Raw genomic sequence first — 16,142 nt, forward strand, 5'->3', positions numbered from 1 at the left:
GGGGCAAAATAAAATGCTTTATTGATTTTGATAAATATTCCAACATATACTGTATGCTTTCTTATAGCCCTGTTGAAAACACGAGACCAATATAATTGTCTGTTTCCACTGCGACTTTTCCAGGAACTCAGGAACCTTTATTGCATTTTCCATAGATTCCTGATACCCAAAAAGTCCATTATTGTCTAATATCTTGAAATTTTAGGTTTTGCAGTTTCCATCTTTTGTTCAGAGCTACCCTGTGGTGTATTTACTAAATAATTATATTTCTTAGAATCTGGTTTAAAATAAGTTGAGGTTTTCTACAAACAAAGAATATTTATGAATGATACTTAATTCCTTTTGGTTATGATGAGGATGATGGGAGCATGTCCACCCTAAACCATCCTCCTTAAATTTTGGACAGTGAGCTGAATGTGTCTTAAATTGCCACACTGCAGTTTACATCAAAGCAGCAACTGACCACAGAGACGTCCAATAGATGGAGCTTTTGGACGAGATGATAAAACTGTCTGCCTGTTCTCTTAGGGAGGACATCATCCATCCAGATCTTCCAGATCTATGAACTATTTTTACTTCTCAATAAACAGATCAAACAGACCGATTTAAACCTTCTCAACCATTTTTTGCAACATTTTCATTCACAGCTGAGCCTTGTATTTAAAAAGGAGAAAAGCATTCAGGTCATGGCATTCATAAACTGTATAAAGTTGAATTTATGGTTGTGTTAGAAGTGACCATGAAGCCCTGCAAAAGCCCCTCCTAATGTATTTAAATGTTCCAAAATAAGACATTATTGACAGTGTCAAAAAATAACTTGAAGGTCAGCGACATTTAATCCATTGTATCTCATTTTTAGGGCATCAAACACAAAACAGGCCTGGGGTTTGAAGTGTTATTGGCTCTGGCAAATAAACATAATGCCATGCACTCCTTGAATGGTTTTCATATGCCAGATGTGCCTGCGTGTTTTTTATTCATATTTGGTATTTAGTCATGGCGTGGACTGTGAGCTTTCATTTCCTCTGTAAGACTGTAAATAAGCCCAGCATCCTCTGGGAGTGACTACATAAAACACTCTGTGGTTAGCAGACCTCAGTGCCTGCCAGAGGCACAGCTAAACCGTGGACGCTTCACTTCTATCAAGTAAAGGCAATATCCTAGATATCTCTGTTTATCTAACAGAAGAACACACCATCAAAAGACAATCCTACTATTAAAAAAGTATAAAAAAGCAAATATCTGAGGGACTGCGATGACAAAAACAAAGGCAAAAGGGCAGAGTTGGGGGATTTTTGGCTTTACATTGTTTTGTCCCAAAAGGAGATGGTGTTTTTAACCAGCCAAAGCTATCAATTAAACAATTTTAATCTGATTTAGATCTGATTATTCTTACCATTTGGTGTTATTCCAGAATTCATCTTTATTTACAGCAAAAATTATGATGTTTCATAGGTCAACATAATCAAGACAGATGTTTGGGCGGGTAAGAAAAAGATTTCTTTTATACCCTTCTTCATTATGCAGTTTTGAGTAATTTCTCATTTCTGTTGCTCCCTTGGACACATGCGTTTGGAGCGGTTGAATTCACTTTTAAATATGCCTTTTCTCCAGAGGTCCCAGCCCCTTGTGATGTGACCCGCATGACTAATTCCATTTAAAGGGGAATAACATGCATTAGGGCTCACTTTTCTGCCTTGCATTTGCATAATTTTGTTTGGCAACTTGGAAAAGGGCCATTAACAGCACTAAGACACACACTGTAAAGGATAGGGACGGAGGCAGATCAATACTTCATTTCAACATCTTTAGTAGCATCAGGGTCCAGATCAGGAGGCATTCACTAATTCAAATTCGTGCAAGAGTCTTGTGAGGCTACCATTAGTTCCTGATAAGAAAACACCGTTGTACTGCCGCTCTTAATCTCTGACAGACACGTTCGGTCGATCAATAGTCTTTTACTTTTTTGTTGCAAAGACAAGATTGATTGCCAGCTAGTTGCTTGTGCTCAATTCCACTTCTCGTACTCCTCATTATTGTTTCAATTAGGCATTCTCTAGAGACCTTGTTGGGGGTGGCATTGAAAAGCGACCCCCTGCGATTCACATCAAACACCGGATGTTTGGCAGAACAACCTTTAACACCAACTTTATTCAGGTCAAGAAGTGGAGGCGCCGTCCAAACAAGTGGATTAAGCAGGAGGAGGGATGTCTGCGGGAAGCGCAGGGATGACCGGGGGAAGTTGCCACTCGCGCCAGTGAGGAGGAAATAATCACAATGTTACCTTCTTATGAATTATTAAGTACCCTGTGCCTATTTTAGTCCGACTCAAAATGCTGCATTTTCATCTGTGGGTCTGAGGCAGTGTGCAAGGGTGTTTTTTCTTTGACAGCTGTATTACTGCTGATAAGCGAGGCTGTGTGAGCTGATCAAGTAGTGAGACAAGCGTTCAGAGCAGTAGCAGCACAGCAGCAGCAGCGCTCTAGTCACAAGGAGCCGTGGCAGCAGAAGCAGCAACAGCACTATCAGTCACAGCAGAGGCAGCAGCGGCGGCAGCAGCAACAAACTCTCTCCTGTCTTTTTCTCTTCTTTCTGGAGTTGTTTCCTGCTCAGAGGACGAAAGCCAAGGAAGTAGGAGGAAGTGATCCAGGGCTGATAGCTGCCATCAAAAACAAGACCAAAACGCAGACCTGGCTGCCCCCATGCCTATCGAATTTGTTTGCAAAATCAAATTTGCAGAGGAGGATGAGAAGCAGAAAAACAAGCAGGATGGGGACAAGGAGAGCCTGATCGAGGAGATCTGCACACCTCCGGCTAAGGACTTGGCCGGGTTTGCTAACTCCTGCTCCCTTCATGGTATTAACCACATCTTTGTCTCTGGTCGCCTGGGCATCCGGCAGACTCTCTGGGCTCTTGCCTTTTTGACTTCACTGGCGCTGTTTCTGTACCAAGCGGCTAAGTGTGCCATCTCTTACCTGGAACATCCTCATGTCACAGCTCTGAATGAAGAGGCAAGCCCAGAAATGGTTTTCCCTGCTGTGACCATCTGCAACATCAACCGCTTTCGCTTCTCTGCGCTCACTGATGCCGACATCTACCACCTGGCTAACTTGACAGGTCTGCCCCCCAAAAACAAGGATGGGCACAAACCTACTGATTTAATGTATCCTGCCCCTGACATGCAGGACATATTCAACAGGACAGGACATCAGTTAGAAGAGATGCTCATGAGCTGCAATTTCAGTGGACAGAACTGTTCAGTCGAGGACTTCTCTGTGGTGAGTGAAAAAGTTTCTCAGAGTTCTGTCTTTGCCGGACTCTTATCATATTACATTTCTTCACCGTGATTTATTGTCTTTATTAACACTTTTTGTATAAAACAAGTTCAGTAAAAGTAAAACTTTCACATTTAAAAAATTCTGAGAAATCACACATACATAACTTTACGAGACTTGTCTCGTTCATACAACTACCGATAAGCACGGAAGGAAAATGAACACTTTAAGGCAAGGGGAATTTAAATTCTTTTTGTGCTTGTACTCATCTCCAGGGGCCATGTGGTTCCCACGATGCATTTCTGCATGCACGATTCATGGCTTTGGCTCAATCATTGAGCTGTATGTCTTCTCACTAAGTTCTAAGCAGCAACAGTGTTTGTCTCCAGCCGTGTGTTTCAGCCTGTACCAGAATCTATTATGTCAAAGAACAAAGGCTGCTCCAGAAGAAGAAAAACTTAGAGCTGTCATATATGGTTGTATACTTTTCCAAGGCAAACTGTGCTTTAATGCTGCCTCCAACTCCAGTAGCTGAGAGTGCATGGCAACAAAATAGTCATCAAAAATAGCCGAGTCCCTTCTTCCTCTCTTTCCCATCCCTCCCTGTCGCTCCCCCGCTCTCTTTCTGACATTGCAGAGCAGCTGCCTCTCTCTCTCTTTCTCTCTCTGAGCTCTTGCACCTTTCAGGAGGAAAGGAGTAATGCTTCTTCAACGTTGTATTTCAATCTTGCTGCTGTTAAGATTAAATATTTAAAGACAGACATACATGATTTTTGCATTAGCCAGATTGACTAAAAGGAATGAAACAATTTCCATGAGAGAGGGAAAGTGTGTGTGTGTGTGTGTGTGTGTGTGTGTGTGAGAGAGAGAGATGGGGGGGATCAGGTGAAAGAGGGAGAGTTTGTGCCTGTGTTCTGTGCACTATTTATTAAAGGCACTGTCCTTGCAGGAGATGGATTTCCCCATCTCTCATGCAGGAATAGGAATATGCAATTGCTTTAGTGATGATAAAGTGCGGGTGTCAAGTCTTAATAGGGTGTGTTGAACATTGATATGCTCACCTTCCTGAGACCTAAAGATTCTGTCTTATCACAGGAATGGCACTACATTACCTCTGGTGTGCCAAATTACACCAAAGAAATAATGACATTTCACTGCTTCTCCTTCGGTTTCTCTAACAGCGTATTGAGGTATTTATTTTTCTTTGTTGTCTTTAAGAAAGCCCCTCACATGGAGACGTAAAATTACCTGTGACATGAGAATGGATCCCCCCCAAGAAATGTTCTCAGTTGTTCTATCAGGCAAAAGAAAATGTCATGCACCTCTGGGGAGTAGAAAAGTTTGACGAAATTCAGTCTGAAGCAACAACATGACTCTAAAATTTTATAATGTGCTTCTAGCACATTTGATGGCGATGTCCTCTGACACTTTGACACTCAGACCTACCTTACCTGAGTACATTAATTAGCAGACAATTCTGACATCCAGGAAATGTTTGACCCGTGTCTATGAAACGTCCTATAGCTCTCTTTGGACACTGGGTGACTTCATCACAGATTAGGATCCTGTTGAAAGTTCTAAGCTGCTGTTTCCTCTCTGTCGGCTATGTGATCTGCATTTTCGGGAGTCTGTCACTTAGATTTGTTACAGGCTACTTGCTGCCTCCACGCATGACAAATCACTTACTCTGAGTCCTGGTGGGGAACATAACTGGGAGTGCATAGGGAGGAAGGGCTGGGAGTTGTGGGACCAGGCATGAGAGCAGAATGTAAAAGTAACAGAGTGCTGTGAGTGTTTGCGTGAGTGTGTATTTTGTAACTAAAAATCGCACATCATTTGTTATAGCAAAAAAGCCATTATTACAGGTGATGTGCTATTAATCACATGCAAGCCTCTCATAGGGCCCTCCTTCAGGTCTCTGTCTTGTAATGTATTTTCTTTCGATTGATCATTCTGGGAGCTCCAGATGTTTTTTGTTTTTTTTATAATGGCTACATGGATGTGGGGCTCCTGGGAAAATTGCATGATGAAATATAATTGCAATATTTTCTGACATTTTAGCTCTTCTGTAAACAAACCATGTTCTGTGCAATAGACATCTGGTTAGCATTTTGTTTTATTCCACAAATAATTTCAAGTAATTGCTTATAATTTAGTTCATCATTGCATTTGAATGGTAAATTTAGTCAAAACTCACTGTCTCAAATGTGTGCTTTAAACTCTTTGAATCACAAAAAACAAGGGCGTAAAGTTTTTCCCCTCCATTTTTAAGTTATTCGTTTATTACAGAAAATCATTACTTGGTTTCAATGCATTCACTGTTCTAACGAGTTAAATAAGTACAATTGTCTGGCTGCTCTAATTTATGGCAGGAAAATACATAATTAAGCTGCAAAGAAATTTGTTTTCCTCTTTCCAGCATCATGGACCGGCGCGATTATTTAACGTAGGTAATAAGGCCATTCTTTATAATTAAAGATTACATTATTGACTTGGATTAATCACAGAAGATAAAGCTGATTCAACAAGCCATGAATAAATAGATTAATATTTTTCTTCCAGTCTCTGAATAATTGTTCATCTATTTTGTGGTGCTGTCGCAGAGATGAGCAGCAAGCCCTTTGGCTTTTTTTAAACAGAGCTCTGAATTGGTTTGCTCTGACTCTCAGCTGTGGTTGCTGCTGCATTATCAGATTTTGCTCTCAGCAAGGACAGATCCCTTCTGCATATATTCATGGAGATAACTAAACAGCTATAGGGTGGCATGCGAGGTGATCTATAAAAACCTGGGTTAACGGGGACAACACTGAAGAGCTCTCCACCTGCAATCTGTCATTACACTGACTGCAGGCCCCTATTGTGTGTTTTATAGATAATTGAATGTTTAATAGTATAAGTCACAGATGATGTTCATCCCCCTCCTTCATCTTATCCTTCATAGTGGGATGAAATCTTAAACTACATTAATGTAAATCAATACTGTGAAGAAATGGCACAATAGAGACATTATTGTGAGTTGATTTCAACAAGTGTACTGAACTAGTGTTGTTCATCAGAAAAAAAGATATTGTGAGCAAAGAAAAACATATTTGCAGCCTAAATAAGAAACGCAAAATGACGTCTTGAGGAGGGTGCACGGTGGCAGAGCGGCTACAGCTCCTGCCTCCCAATAAGGAGATCGTGGGTTCGTGGGTTCGATTCCCGGACCGGACCAACATCACACAATCTCTCTGGGTGGGTGAGTGAATGGTTGTCTGTCCTTGTCTGTGTCTGTGTTCGCCCTGCGACGAGTTGGCCACTGTCCAGGGTGTGCCCTGCCTAAGGCCCGAAGTCACTGGGATAGGCTCCAGTCACCCGCGACCCCCTAACGGGGACCAAGCGGTAGAAAATGGATGGATGGATGGATGGACGTCTTGAGGATAACGAGCCGTACAGCTTGTTTTTAAACCTAGAAGACTTTGCATGTAGTTCATGCAGTAGGGCAGCATTTGACTGTGTGGTGTGTGAATTGTACTATAGGGTTTGTACCAGCAATGTACAGTAAAGACTTTAAGGTGCAATCACACAGAGATGAGTCAACAACATGTCTGGTACAGTGACCTGGTTTTACTTCTATTGTGACACAAGTTTTACATTTTCCTTCCGTGTTGGAGCCATGCACAAATTTTATTTTTGACTTTCAGGTGCAAGGTCGCACCACTTGTCAGTCTCTCACTCGGGCTCGATGTGGTGTGTAAGAGCCGGTGCATCTGTAGAAAGATACATGACTGTGATCGTTCCTGTTACCACAAAAAATACATCCCCTGCCTTTGGCGTTGTCTGTGAGTCCTGTGAAAACTCCCATGCACAGGCTTTTATTCTCAGTTTTATATATGTGTGTGTGTCTGTGTGTGTGTGTGTGTGTGTGTGTGTGTGTGTGTGTGTGTGTGTGTGTGTGTGTGTGTGTGTGTGTGTGTGAAAATGCGCTGTCTACATGTGCAGATGACTGTGAGAGTGACATCCACTTCCCTAGTGGCTCCAATATCTGCACACCCCTTAACAGCGTACCCACACACACACACACACACACACACGTCTTGCCGAGCCACCCGCTTTCTCCCTGGTGGAGAGTGAGGAGTGTGGGAGCGTGAAAGTGACTGGCTATCTGGACTGGCTTCGTCTCCAACAGCCTGTCAATTAGCCATCTACAGTTCCACTGCTGTGGATGCCCCTGCAGCTTAGCATGCTGTCTGATATCTGAGCCACACACCTAACCCTGGAGGCCAGCACGGCGCATTATTACACCCCCCACAACCCATAAACAAACACATTCACACACTGTCTTTTTGTGTCTTTTTCTCTTTTCTTTTTACATTTCTTGCAACATGCAAATAACTGAACACTGATCCCATATCTTTCAACGTCTAAAGGGAGGACTGCTGCTTTTGCAACCCACTTCAGTCCCACTGCACTCCTTCCCCACCTTCGCCACCTCCTCCAGCATATCAGAGGAAGATGAATTGCAGTGCAATTGGTCGGCTGCTCCTCCTGATATGCATCACCACTGTCTAATCAGATGAAGCCCACCTGTGACCAGCCACCGGATAACACCAATATGCAAACAGTTTATATTTGGGAAGATTTACCTTTTCTATCACTTCCTGAGTCAGTTTTAAAACCTGTGCCTCGGTTTGGAGCGCTCGGTTTGATGAGGAGAATCTCCGGCTCAGGGACAGCTTTTAACTCAACGATAAAGGCTTCCGATGTTGTGGTACAGCTAAACCCCCCTCCTCTAACCCCTGGGAGTCTTTTACTCACACAGACATTTGTCTCTTTCTGAAAAGTCATACACCAAGCTGTTGGTAGTGTTAATGTGACTGCACACACACACACACACACACACACACACACACACACACACACACACACACACACACACACACATTTAGAGTGTGTATAGTGTAGATAGAATGCTTCCCCAAACAAACACACAGAGGTTTCATCACAGATTGAGAGAGTTGGCTTGCAAGATTGATCATGACTCCTGACTGGGTGCCCCTCCCTCTCTGGAGGATCAATACATCCTTCAGTCAGATTGCTTCCCTGCCCTTCCTTCTCCAAGCCTGGTGTGACTAATTATCTTGTGCCTGTGTTTTGGGCTCAGTCTCAGCTGCATTTGTTAATGCCGCCAGAGTTGGGGAAGAATTTGATCTTTAGAACAAGATATCTGTTTGTTTTAGCGTATATATCCAGCCCAAATCCGTCAATATACACTGTCTACCTTTTCCCTAAAGGGCGCTGAAATTATCGAGCAGTACAGGATGACTCACAGCTTGGACTGTGTGGGGATGGGGAGGAATGGGCGTTTTGATAAAGTGAAATCAAATTTAAAGTCAAATCCAAAAGTCAAAATAGAAGTTTTTCATGTGTAGTTGATAGATGTTGAAGTTGCATATTCCTCAAACCAGCTCTGTCTGAATTAGGATTCGGCTAATAAAGAGCAAGAGGGAATTTTGATGGATATTGCACCCTTGGGCCTGATTAGAGTATTCAGAAATAAAAATAAAAAAAAAAACTCAAATTCAAAGATTACAAAACTTGAATTAGTTCTTGCAAATGAAAAGCATATGTCTACATGTTGCAGGTTTGTGGGGGTAATGACATGTGCACGTAAGATTCTTTCTCTCTTCTCGATTTCCATATTGCAGATGTTCTGCACATTAACAGTGCTAATAAATTGTTGTGGCATTTTCAAGTTAGGTCCCTCTATATTACCAGTTTGAAAGGTTTCATTTGTGGCTGCTCTGCTTCAGTGACCCTATCAAACAAATACATCTCAACCCAACTTACAGCTCTGCCACAGTACCAGTATCATTCCCCAGGAAAGTTTAATGAACTCATGAACCAGCGTGTTTAGAAAAAGACTTTCATCTCTGTTTGAATAAAGCTAATGATTTTAGTAGTGAGTATATATGTACTTAAACTCCATTTTGGTTAATGAAGTATTCCAGCACTCCTGCACATCCATCACAATAAGGATTTTTTTTTTACAGTGTACAGTGATGATGAATAGCATTCACCGTGCAGATAACTATGATTATGAAAGCCTTTGGCCAAGCACACTTTAAATGCACACTTTTCTTCTTAGCTGCCAATGTGAGCTTTTTATTTTGTCATGTCTCCCAGTCTCTGAATACATTAGTGGAAATTCCTCTGAAAAATTAACCAAGCTTGCTTTTAGGCCACCGCCACATAATGGGTTTGTGCTTCTTCATTTCCCTTGCTTGTACGGTTTAATTACTTTGGGAGAGATAGCAAATGCAGGAGGTGGACAGAAAAATAGAGACACCTTATAATGTAATTCCATTCAATGCAAAAGTGTTATTTTTGTTAATGAAAACCAAACTAACATTTCAAAATCCATGTCGTTTATTAAAATAAAAGCAGTAAAGCATTTTCAAAATTATGATGAAAACTGAAATGCTACTCTTGTAAAATGGACTGAAACAAAACAAAATTCTTCTACTTTCATCCGTTTATTTTTCTTTATTTAAATGCCTGTGAAAGACATTTCCAATATGCATCAAACATGTAACAGTTTTCTTCGGCTAATACTCCGCACAGAAGCAGTGTACATTTGAGATCATGGACTTGAGCCACCAAATTAGAGGTTTCAAATACGAGAGCAGTGTGTGGGATCATTTTGAGTACATACCAGAAAGTATCAAGCTTAAGTGCTTAATGTCTTCTGGCAGCTGTTTGTGGATTTTAACTAACAAGGAAAACCAAAAAAAATCTCAAAACACACCTCAGTTGTCGGAATAAACGTGTTAAAATGTTTTAAGGGGAGAAATGCCCAAAGGATAGCTAACAATATCATAGCTAGCATGGACAAGAGAAAAGCGGTTAGCCAACAGTGTAAAGTCATGCTTCAGTGAAGCTGCTGTGGTCCCAGCAGTCTGCAGAATACAAGAGAGAGAAGCAGCTGTGGTGTTAAATCAGGGATGTCGCCTTCAAAATGTATACTGAGCCAAGCTGGCACCAAAGTTTATGATGCCGAGTGGTATGGCAGTTTATTGCTACTTATTAGATTCAAACTGTGGTAAAATTAAACTAAAATAAATTTTAATAGGCCATTAATATAAGCCAGAAAAAACTCAAATAGATATGGTCAAAAGCTGAGAAAACTAAACTCATACTCTGAGTCAGATAGGTGTTAAATCAAATGTGGATATTTCTGAAGTTGTAATTTCATTGCAAGAACATCATGAATACCTTGCAATCTGGTGTTCGATGTTCATACTGGTGTATTGTGTGCACCCCCTGTATATTTGATATTTCAAATAGATTTGAAATGTAGAAATCACAGCCAGTGTGACTTGGATGAAAATGTCAGTTGGCTACAATTCAGCCGGTGGAAATAGCATACAGCACAAATGTCATAGTGAATATTTACCCCTGGCATAGTCTGAACATGAGGGCCTCGTCTGTCCGCTTGGCTGGACACTTGGCCCTTATTCTGAATTATGTCTAATGTCACACACTTGCATGTGCCCCTTGCTGCTTTTTTCAAGTTTGTCACCACACACACTGCACATAATGTTGTCTCAATGAACATGCTTTTTAACATCCCTTTTCTGTGTCTTTTTCCCTCTCTGGGTACATTACTTTTCGCTACAGTTATACAAACAAGGTTTGAACTATAGTACATAAACACTAAGGTGTCATGACAGGTGTGATATTTTGTCTGAATCTATATGACTTTGTGGTGTAAATCACCTAAACAGGCCCTCCTGTATGATGATATCTGGCACAGCTTGTAGCTTCCTCTTGGGAGATGAATGCAATGATTTGTCAAATGGCTTGGAGGTTGGGTCAGCAGCAAATGCACCAAATGCAATGGGTGCAAATTTTTTCTCCTGTGTAATGTTCATACTGACTGGAACCTAGACATTCTATATTACTTAATAATGTACACCAAGTTTATGGAACAATACGCTATGATAGAAAATGCTGAATAATCCAAGCTAATGCTTTCCAAATGACAGGCCATCACTGAGGTCATTTGCTGTGGAGAGACCCTGATTATGTCTTTATACTGTTTTGTAAAGCTAAAAGAAATCAATAGCAAACTAAACATTTTCATCAAATTCAAATTTAGGTTGCTATTGCTGTTCAAGAGCAACTACACTGTTGCAGATGAAGCCTGGCATTAGAACCACTTGAATCACAATAACCAACTAAATTAGAAGAATTATCCTGACTGAGGTGTCTTGGTTGTTCAGCTCCAGTGAAAAGTAGTGTTAAACAAGATTTTTTTTCAACCACTCAGACAAAAGTTGACTTATAAGAAAACTTGATTAGTGTTCAATAGAAAAAAAGAATTCAGCTCACATTTAATAGGATATTACATTTGTGGTATACTTAACATCTCAACCTCATTACTTAACAAATATTCAGATGTACTCTTTCCCTGTGCTGGGAAGTCACGTCTGACGTGTTTTGATATAGGGCTGGCAACACAATGTTTACAGCTCTGCGCTGTAGCTGCTTGAGCTAACATTAGCTACACAGACTGACAGAAGTAACTGCTTTACAGATCTTAATCCTAGAGGTCCTGATTCAAAACTTTGAACGTGATACATTTAAAATCATGATATAATCTGCTTAAAAGTTAAAAGTAGATTATGACAATGTGTAAATTTGACATGAGGCCTACAGAGAGTGTATTAACCAGACAACAGCCAAGATTTCTTTTTTGTTGTTTTGCTAACTTACAGAATGAATGTTAATTAGCTACAGCTAAGCAAATTTTCTGCCCGACAGTTATCATCATAGCCAGGGAAATCAGGCTTATATATCCACTTACTACAGCTTGCAAAGACACTTAATTATATAAATTATAATTAAAATTGCAATTTGTAAATTGCACTTATTCAAGTTACAATTTAGATAGAAAAATAATTAATTGATTGTTATTGTCTAGTATTTGTTTTTATTGTTTCACACTTTACAAACTGACACAAGCCTGAAACACAGCACATTAAAACTCACACTAGACATATGGATATTGTATCACTCTACAGGCATACCTTCATTGTAACAGCGTAAATCTACATTTTTCCCCTCAACATACAATAACCTCCCATTTGTCTTTTTCCTCCCTCTCAGACGCGTCTTGTTTGGGTAACACATGAGCTGTAAATCTTTCACCTGATGTTGGCAGCTTTGTCATCAGGCTCTGTCCATGTTGACAAAACACTTGACCTTCAGGTGCAGCGAAATGTCATCTGATTTAGCACACCTTGTTTGAATTGCCACCACTCATTTTGTCATCCAAGCGCTGCATTTTGGTTAGGAATTGTCAGAGCAAATGCATTACAGTATAACGAGCTTGTTTAACGCAGGAGAATTACGCATCATGAGTCCTAATATCAGTTGGACGTAGTATTTGCATAGCTGTTACTGCACATCTGTGTGCGTGTGTGTGTGTGTGTCTGCTTCAATGTAATTGTAAAGAATATGAAAATGGATGAATATCCACTACATGGTATTCTTTACTTTGATATCAATGTTGTTGGTCAAATAAATGTGAAACATCTAGACCTATTTTGCCCTTCATAACAGAGATACTAGATTTATGCACTACAGATCTTTGAAGTGGCATTAATGCTGAAAATCATGATTTTATCCAAAATGACAGCGAGCAAGGCCATGATGCACTGAGGTCTTGCAACATTAAAGATGATATTGTGGATTCCTTTATCATTATACATTTATAATACAATGTTTAATTTATATTTAGGAAACATTGTTGTCCCCGCTCATCCCTTTTTTTCTTAATTTATGCTTCTTCTTCAGGTAGCACAGTAGCTTTTTGTCCAGTGTAACGTCTGTCAAGCTGTATTTACCTACATTCCTCATGTACCCTCCTCACATGATGCCGAGCCACTGTTAAGCTTGTTTGTTTAAACAAGCGTGTAACTGTAGTCGTGTTCCCCAATGGTGTTGTCAAGATTCATGCCGTGTTTTCCTAATGCATGCTAATGAGAAAGTTGTGTGCATTTGATTGTCAATAACGTGAAATACGGCCCTGCTCCCTAAATGCTGGCTCCGTTCAATAACCTATTAAAGTTGAATCACAGATAACTTGGCGCGCATCAGGAAAGCAATCTGAAATTTGTGCTGACATTGATCCAACAGGAAGGAGACCTATTGCTCCGATTAACACTGTTGCCCCGGGAGAGGAGTCCCTAGGTCATTAATAGCCCACTCTCCTAGATTTTACTTAGACCATATAAAATACTTTTATTTATGAGACACATAGGGGCAAAGCATCATGGATGTAGTACAATAGTACCAACCTTTTTAACTATCTTTGGGAGCTGTGTTGTTCATCACAGTGTATTTCATTTCCAGGTAATATTCTAGCCCACGCTACTTTTTGATCTGTTGATGTAACATAATTTGCTGTTTGTACCATGCTGTAAAGACTACTCTAGTGTACATGGATAAATCTAAACTAATTGCTAATGTTAACGTAAAGCTAACGGGATGTTTATGAATGTTTAAGTAGTGTTACACAAAATTATTGGAAACCCTGTCTCCTAGAAATTATGTTTATATACTACTAATGTGCAAAATCAAATATGTGTTGAGAGAAACGTAATGCCTGCTGAATTAGTTTTTAATCAACTTATCTGCCAAGTTGCAAAATGTTCATACTAAAATTATAAATAAAGTTCAATGACAACGTATATCATTTGTTTTCCCACAATATTCTCTCTTGTAATACAATATTCGCTCATGGCAACTAAAGCATGATTTACGTTTTTTTATGGTTTAGGCAACAAAATCCCTTTGGTTCAGGTTAGGGAAAGATTGTGGTTTTGGTTAAATGTTAATGAAGTAAACAGCTCAGCTATTTAACCAAGACCACAATGCCTAAATGTAACCACATATGGGACTCAGGATGAAAACCCCGGTCTCAAATGTCAAAGGTCCTGCACCCATCATCCACCCGAAACACAACTAGCATGCTGGACACATAGGTAGTGCTTCCTACAGTCCACAAAACGTTGCCACTGAACATAACCCAGGCAGGTATTAAGTTTATCTTCAAATGTATTTTGGCAAAACAAATTTGTAGAATATAACACGTAATTTCTAGGAGACAGGGTTGAATTACAAGGTAATATCTTCTTGTCTTTATTAATTTCCTTTTGAAGATATGTATCCTCCGATTTTCTTTTTCAGCTTACACTATCTTTGTCACTCTGGGTGCCAAATGAATTGTATTTTGTAATGCATTTAATGAGTAAAGTCCAACTCTTTTTAGACTCTTTTTTTGTCGTTTTTTTCTCTTTTTTTGCGTTTCAGGATCATGAAGATGTGGCATTTGAGGTGCCCTTAACACCAGACTGAGCATTTGAAGTTAGGGGGCTTGAATTTCTAGTTACGGTTTCTTGCACTTTGGGTGTCATCTCAGAACCAGCAAATGGGTGTCTTGACACATTTTAAACAGTGCACAGGAACATCTGTAAAATGCCATGGACCCTTTCTAAGTGTGCCAATTATTTGAATAACCGATGTCTGCCTGATGCTGTAGTTTAATGCCAACTCATGGGAGGCTGCTATAATTAGACCCACTCAAAATGTGATTGTCTGATCTTACAACGAGATGAAAAGCATATAACATGCACCATGGCTGGAAAAGACAAATAGCTCATTCATTAAACAACCCCCCAGGAACTTGGAGAGGGAAAATGACAGATCTTTTCAAAACTGCGGTCTCATCCATTTAATTATAAACACTATGATAAGGGCATCTCCTTAGAATAAATATGACCAGTAATGAGGTATGGCATTGCTGTTTACTAGTGTCCTTGACATTCACTTTGACAATAAGGAAAGGGGGTAACGGCATCCTTTTAAACAGATCTTGAAAGTCCATAGGAAGGGATAAATGTCAGTGGGCTTCACTCACAAATCACTGGGCTTTTTTCTTCTTCTCTGACCTTCACTTTGTCTACTCTAAAGAGAATTAGCAGGATATTAATAAATAATTGGTATGTATACTATGATGAAAGTGATCCCCAGAGACAGATTGAATATGTCTTCCATAAAAGCATGCCCTTAAACTGACAATTAATTAGTGCATTTAGGTAATGATAAATAATTAATTAGCATGACATTGAGGGACTTCTGGGACAATACGACAAGTGGATAAACTGCCAAGCTTCACCGTAAGCCAAATAAGTCTGAGAGTATAGGCCATGCCACATACGTCCATTGTGTATTTGAATATCAGTGTAATCTAATTGGTGTCATCATATCTCTCTTGGCAAGAGCTTCGCCTAAGGATACCATTTGTCTGTTCCAGTGTAAGTGAACAGATCAATAGATGTAGTGGGCATGATTATGTTACGATTATACACCGGAGAGAGCCTTGTAAAGCCTGGAGAAAGGTGATTTGAAGAGAGGTGCCACACTTCTTGGCACAGTTCCTTCGGCTGAAAAAGCTCAGTGGGAAACAGAGCGGACAGTGAGATTGGCTGCAGCCCTGCTTTAGGACCAGCTGGCTCGAGAGCAGAATTAGAGCCTCCCCCTTGTTTCCACCTGCCGTATGCTGCTCAAGTGTTCCAAATCAAGCCATTATTTGCTTCATTTCCTTGCTGACTGACTCAGCTTGTAAATAAGTCAGCTGCTCTTCCTTATAACATGAAATCTCTCCGCTTAGAAAAATATCTAAAAGAAATCTAATGGTGAGAGCTCAGAAAGGTACATTTGTATTAATTCGACCAATACATTCCAGGTCATTAGTATAAGAATTCATTTTTACCAGCATAACAATAAGAGCATAATAAGTGTCAACATGAATTTTACTCT

At 40.1% G+C, this 16,142-nt stretch overlaps 1 protein-coding gene across 4 annotated transcripts in view; it reads left to right on the forward strand.

Moving 5' to 3' along the window:
* The first annotated feature begins 2,146 nt into the window (after positions 1 to 2,146).
* The window catches only part of asic4a (acid-sensing (proton-gated) ion channel family member 4a), an 85,641-nt gene continuing 71,645 nt past the window's right edge, over positions 2,147 to 16,142 (forward strand). The window contains exon 1 of one of the 4 annotated variants that reach the window (XR_006380134.1): positions 2,147 to 3,278. Coding sequence is in view for 2 of the 4 variants with exons in the window: in XM_044216785.1 (XP_044072720.1) it covers positions 2,703 to 3,278 (576 nt within the window). In the remaining 2 variants the exon portion in view is untranslated. The remainder of the gene's footprint in view (positions 3,279 to 16,142) is intronic. The other 3 variants (XR_006380135.1, XM_044216785.1, XM_044216786.1) reach the window with 3 other exon arrangements.

Source organism: Siniperca chuatsi, linkage group LG12 (assembly GCF_020085105.1).
Source record: "Siniperca chuatsi isolate FFG_IHB_CAS linkage group LG12, ASM2008510v1, whole genome shotgun sequence".
NCBI classification, from domain to species: domain Eukaryota; kingdom Metazoa; phylum Chordata; class Actinopteri; order Centrarchiformes; family Sinipercidae; genus Siniperca; species Siniperca chuatsi.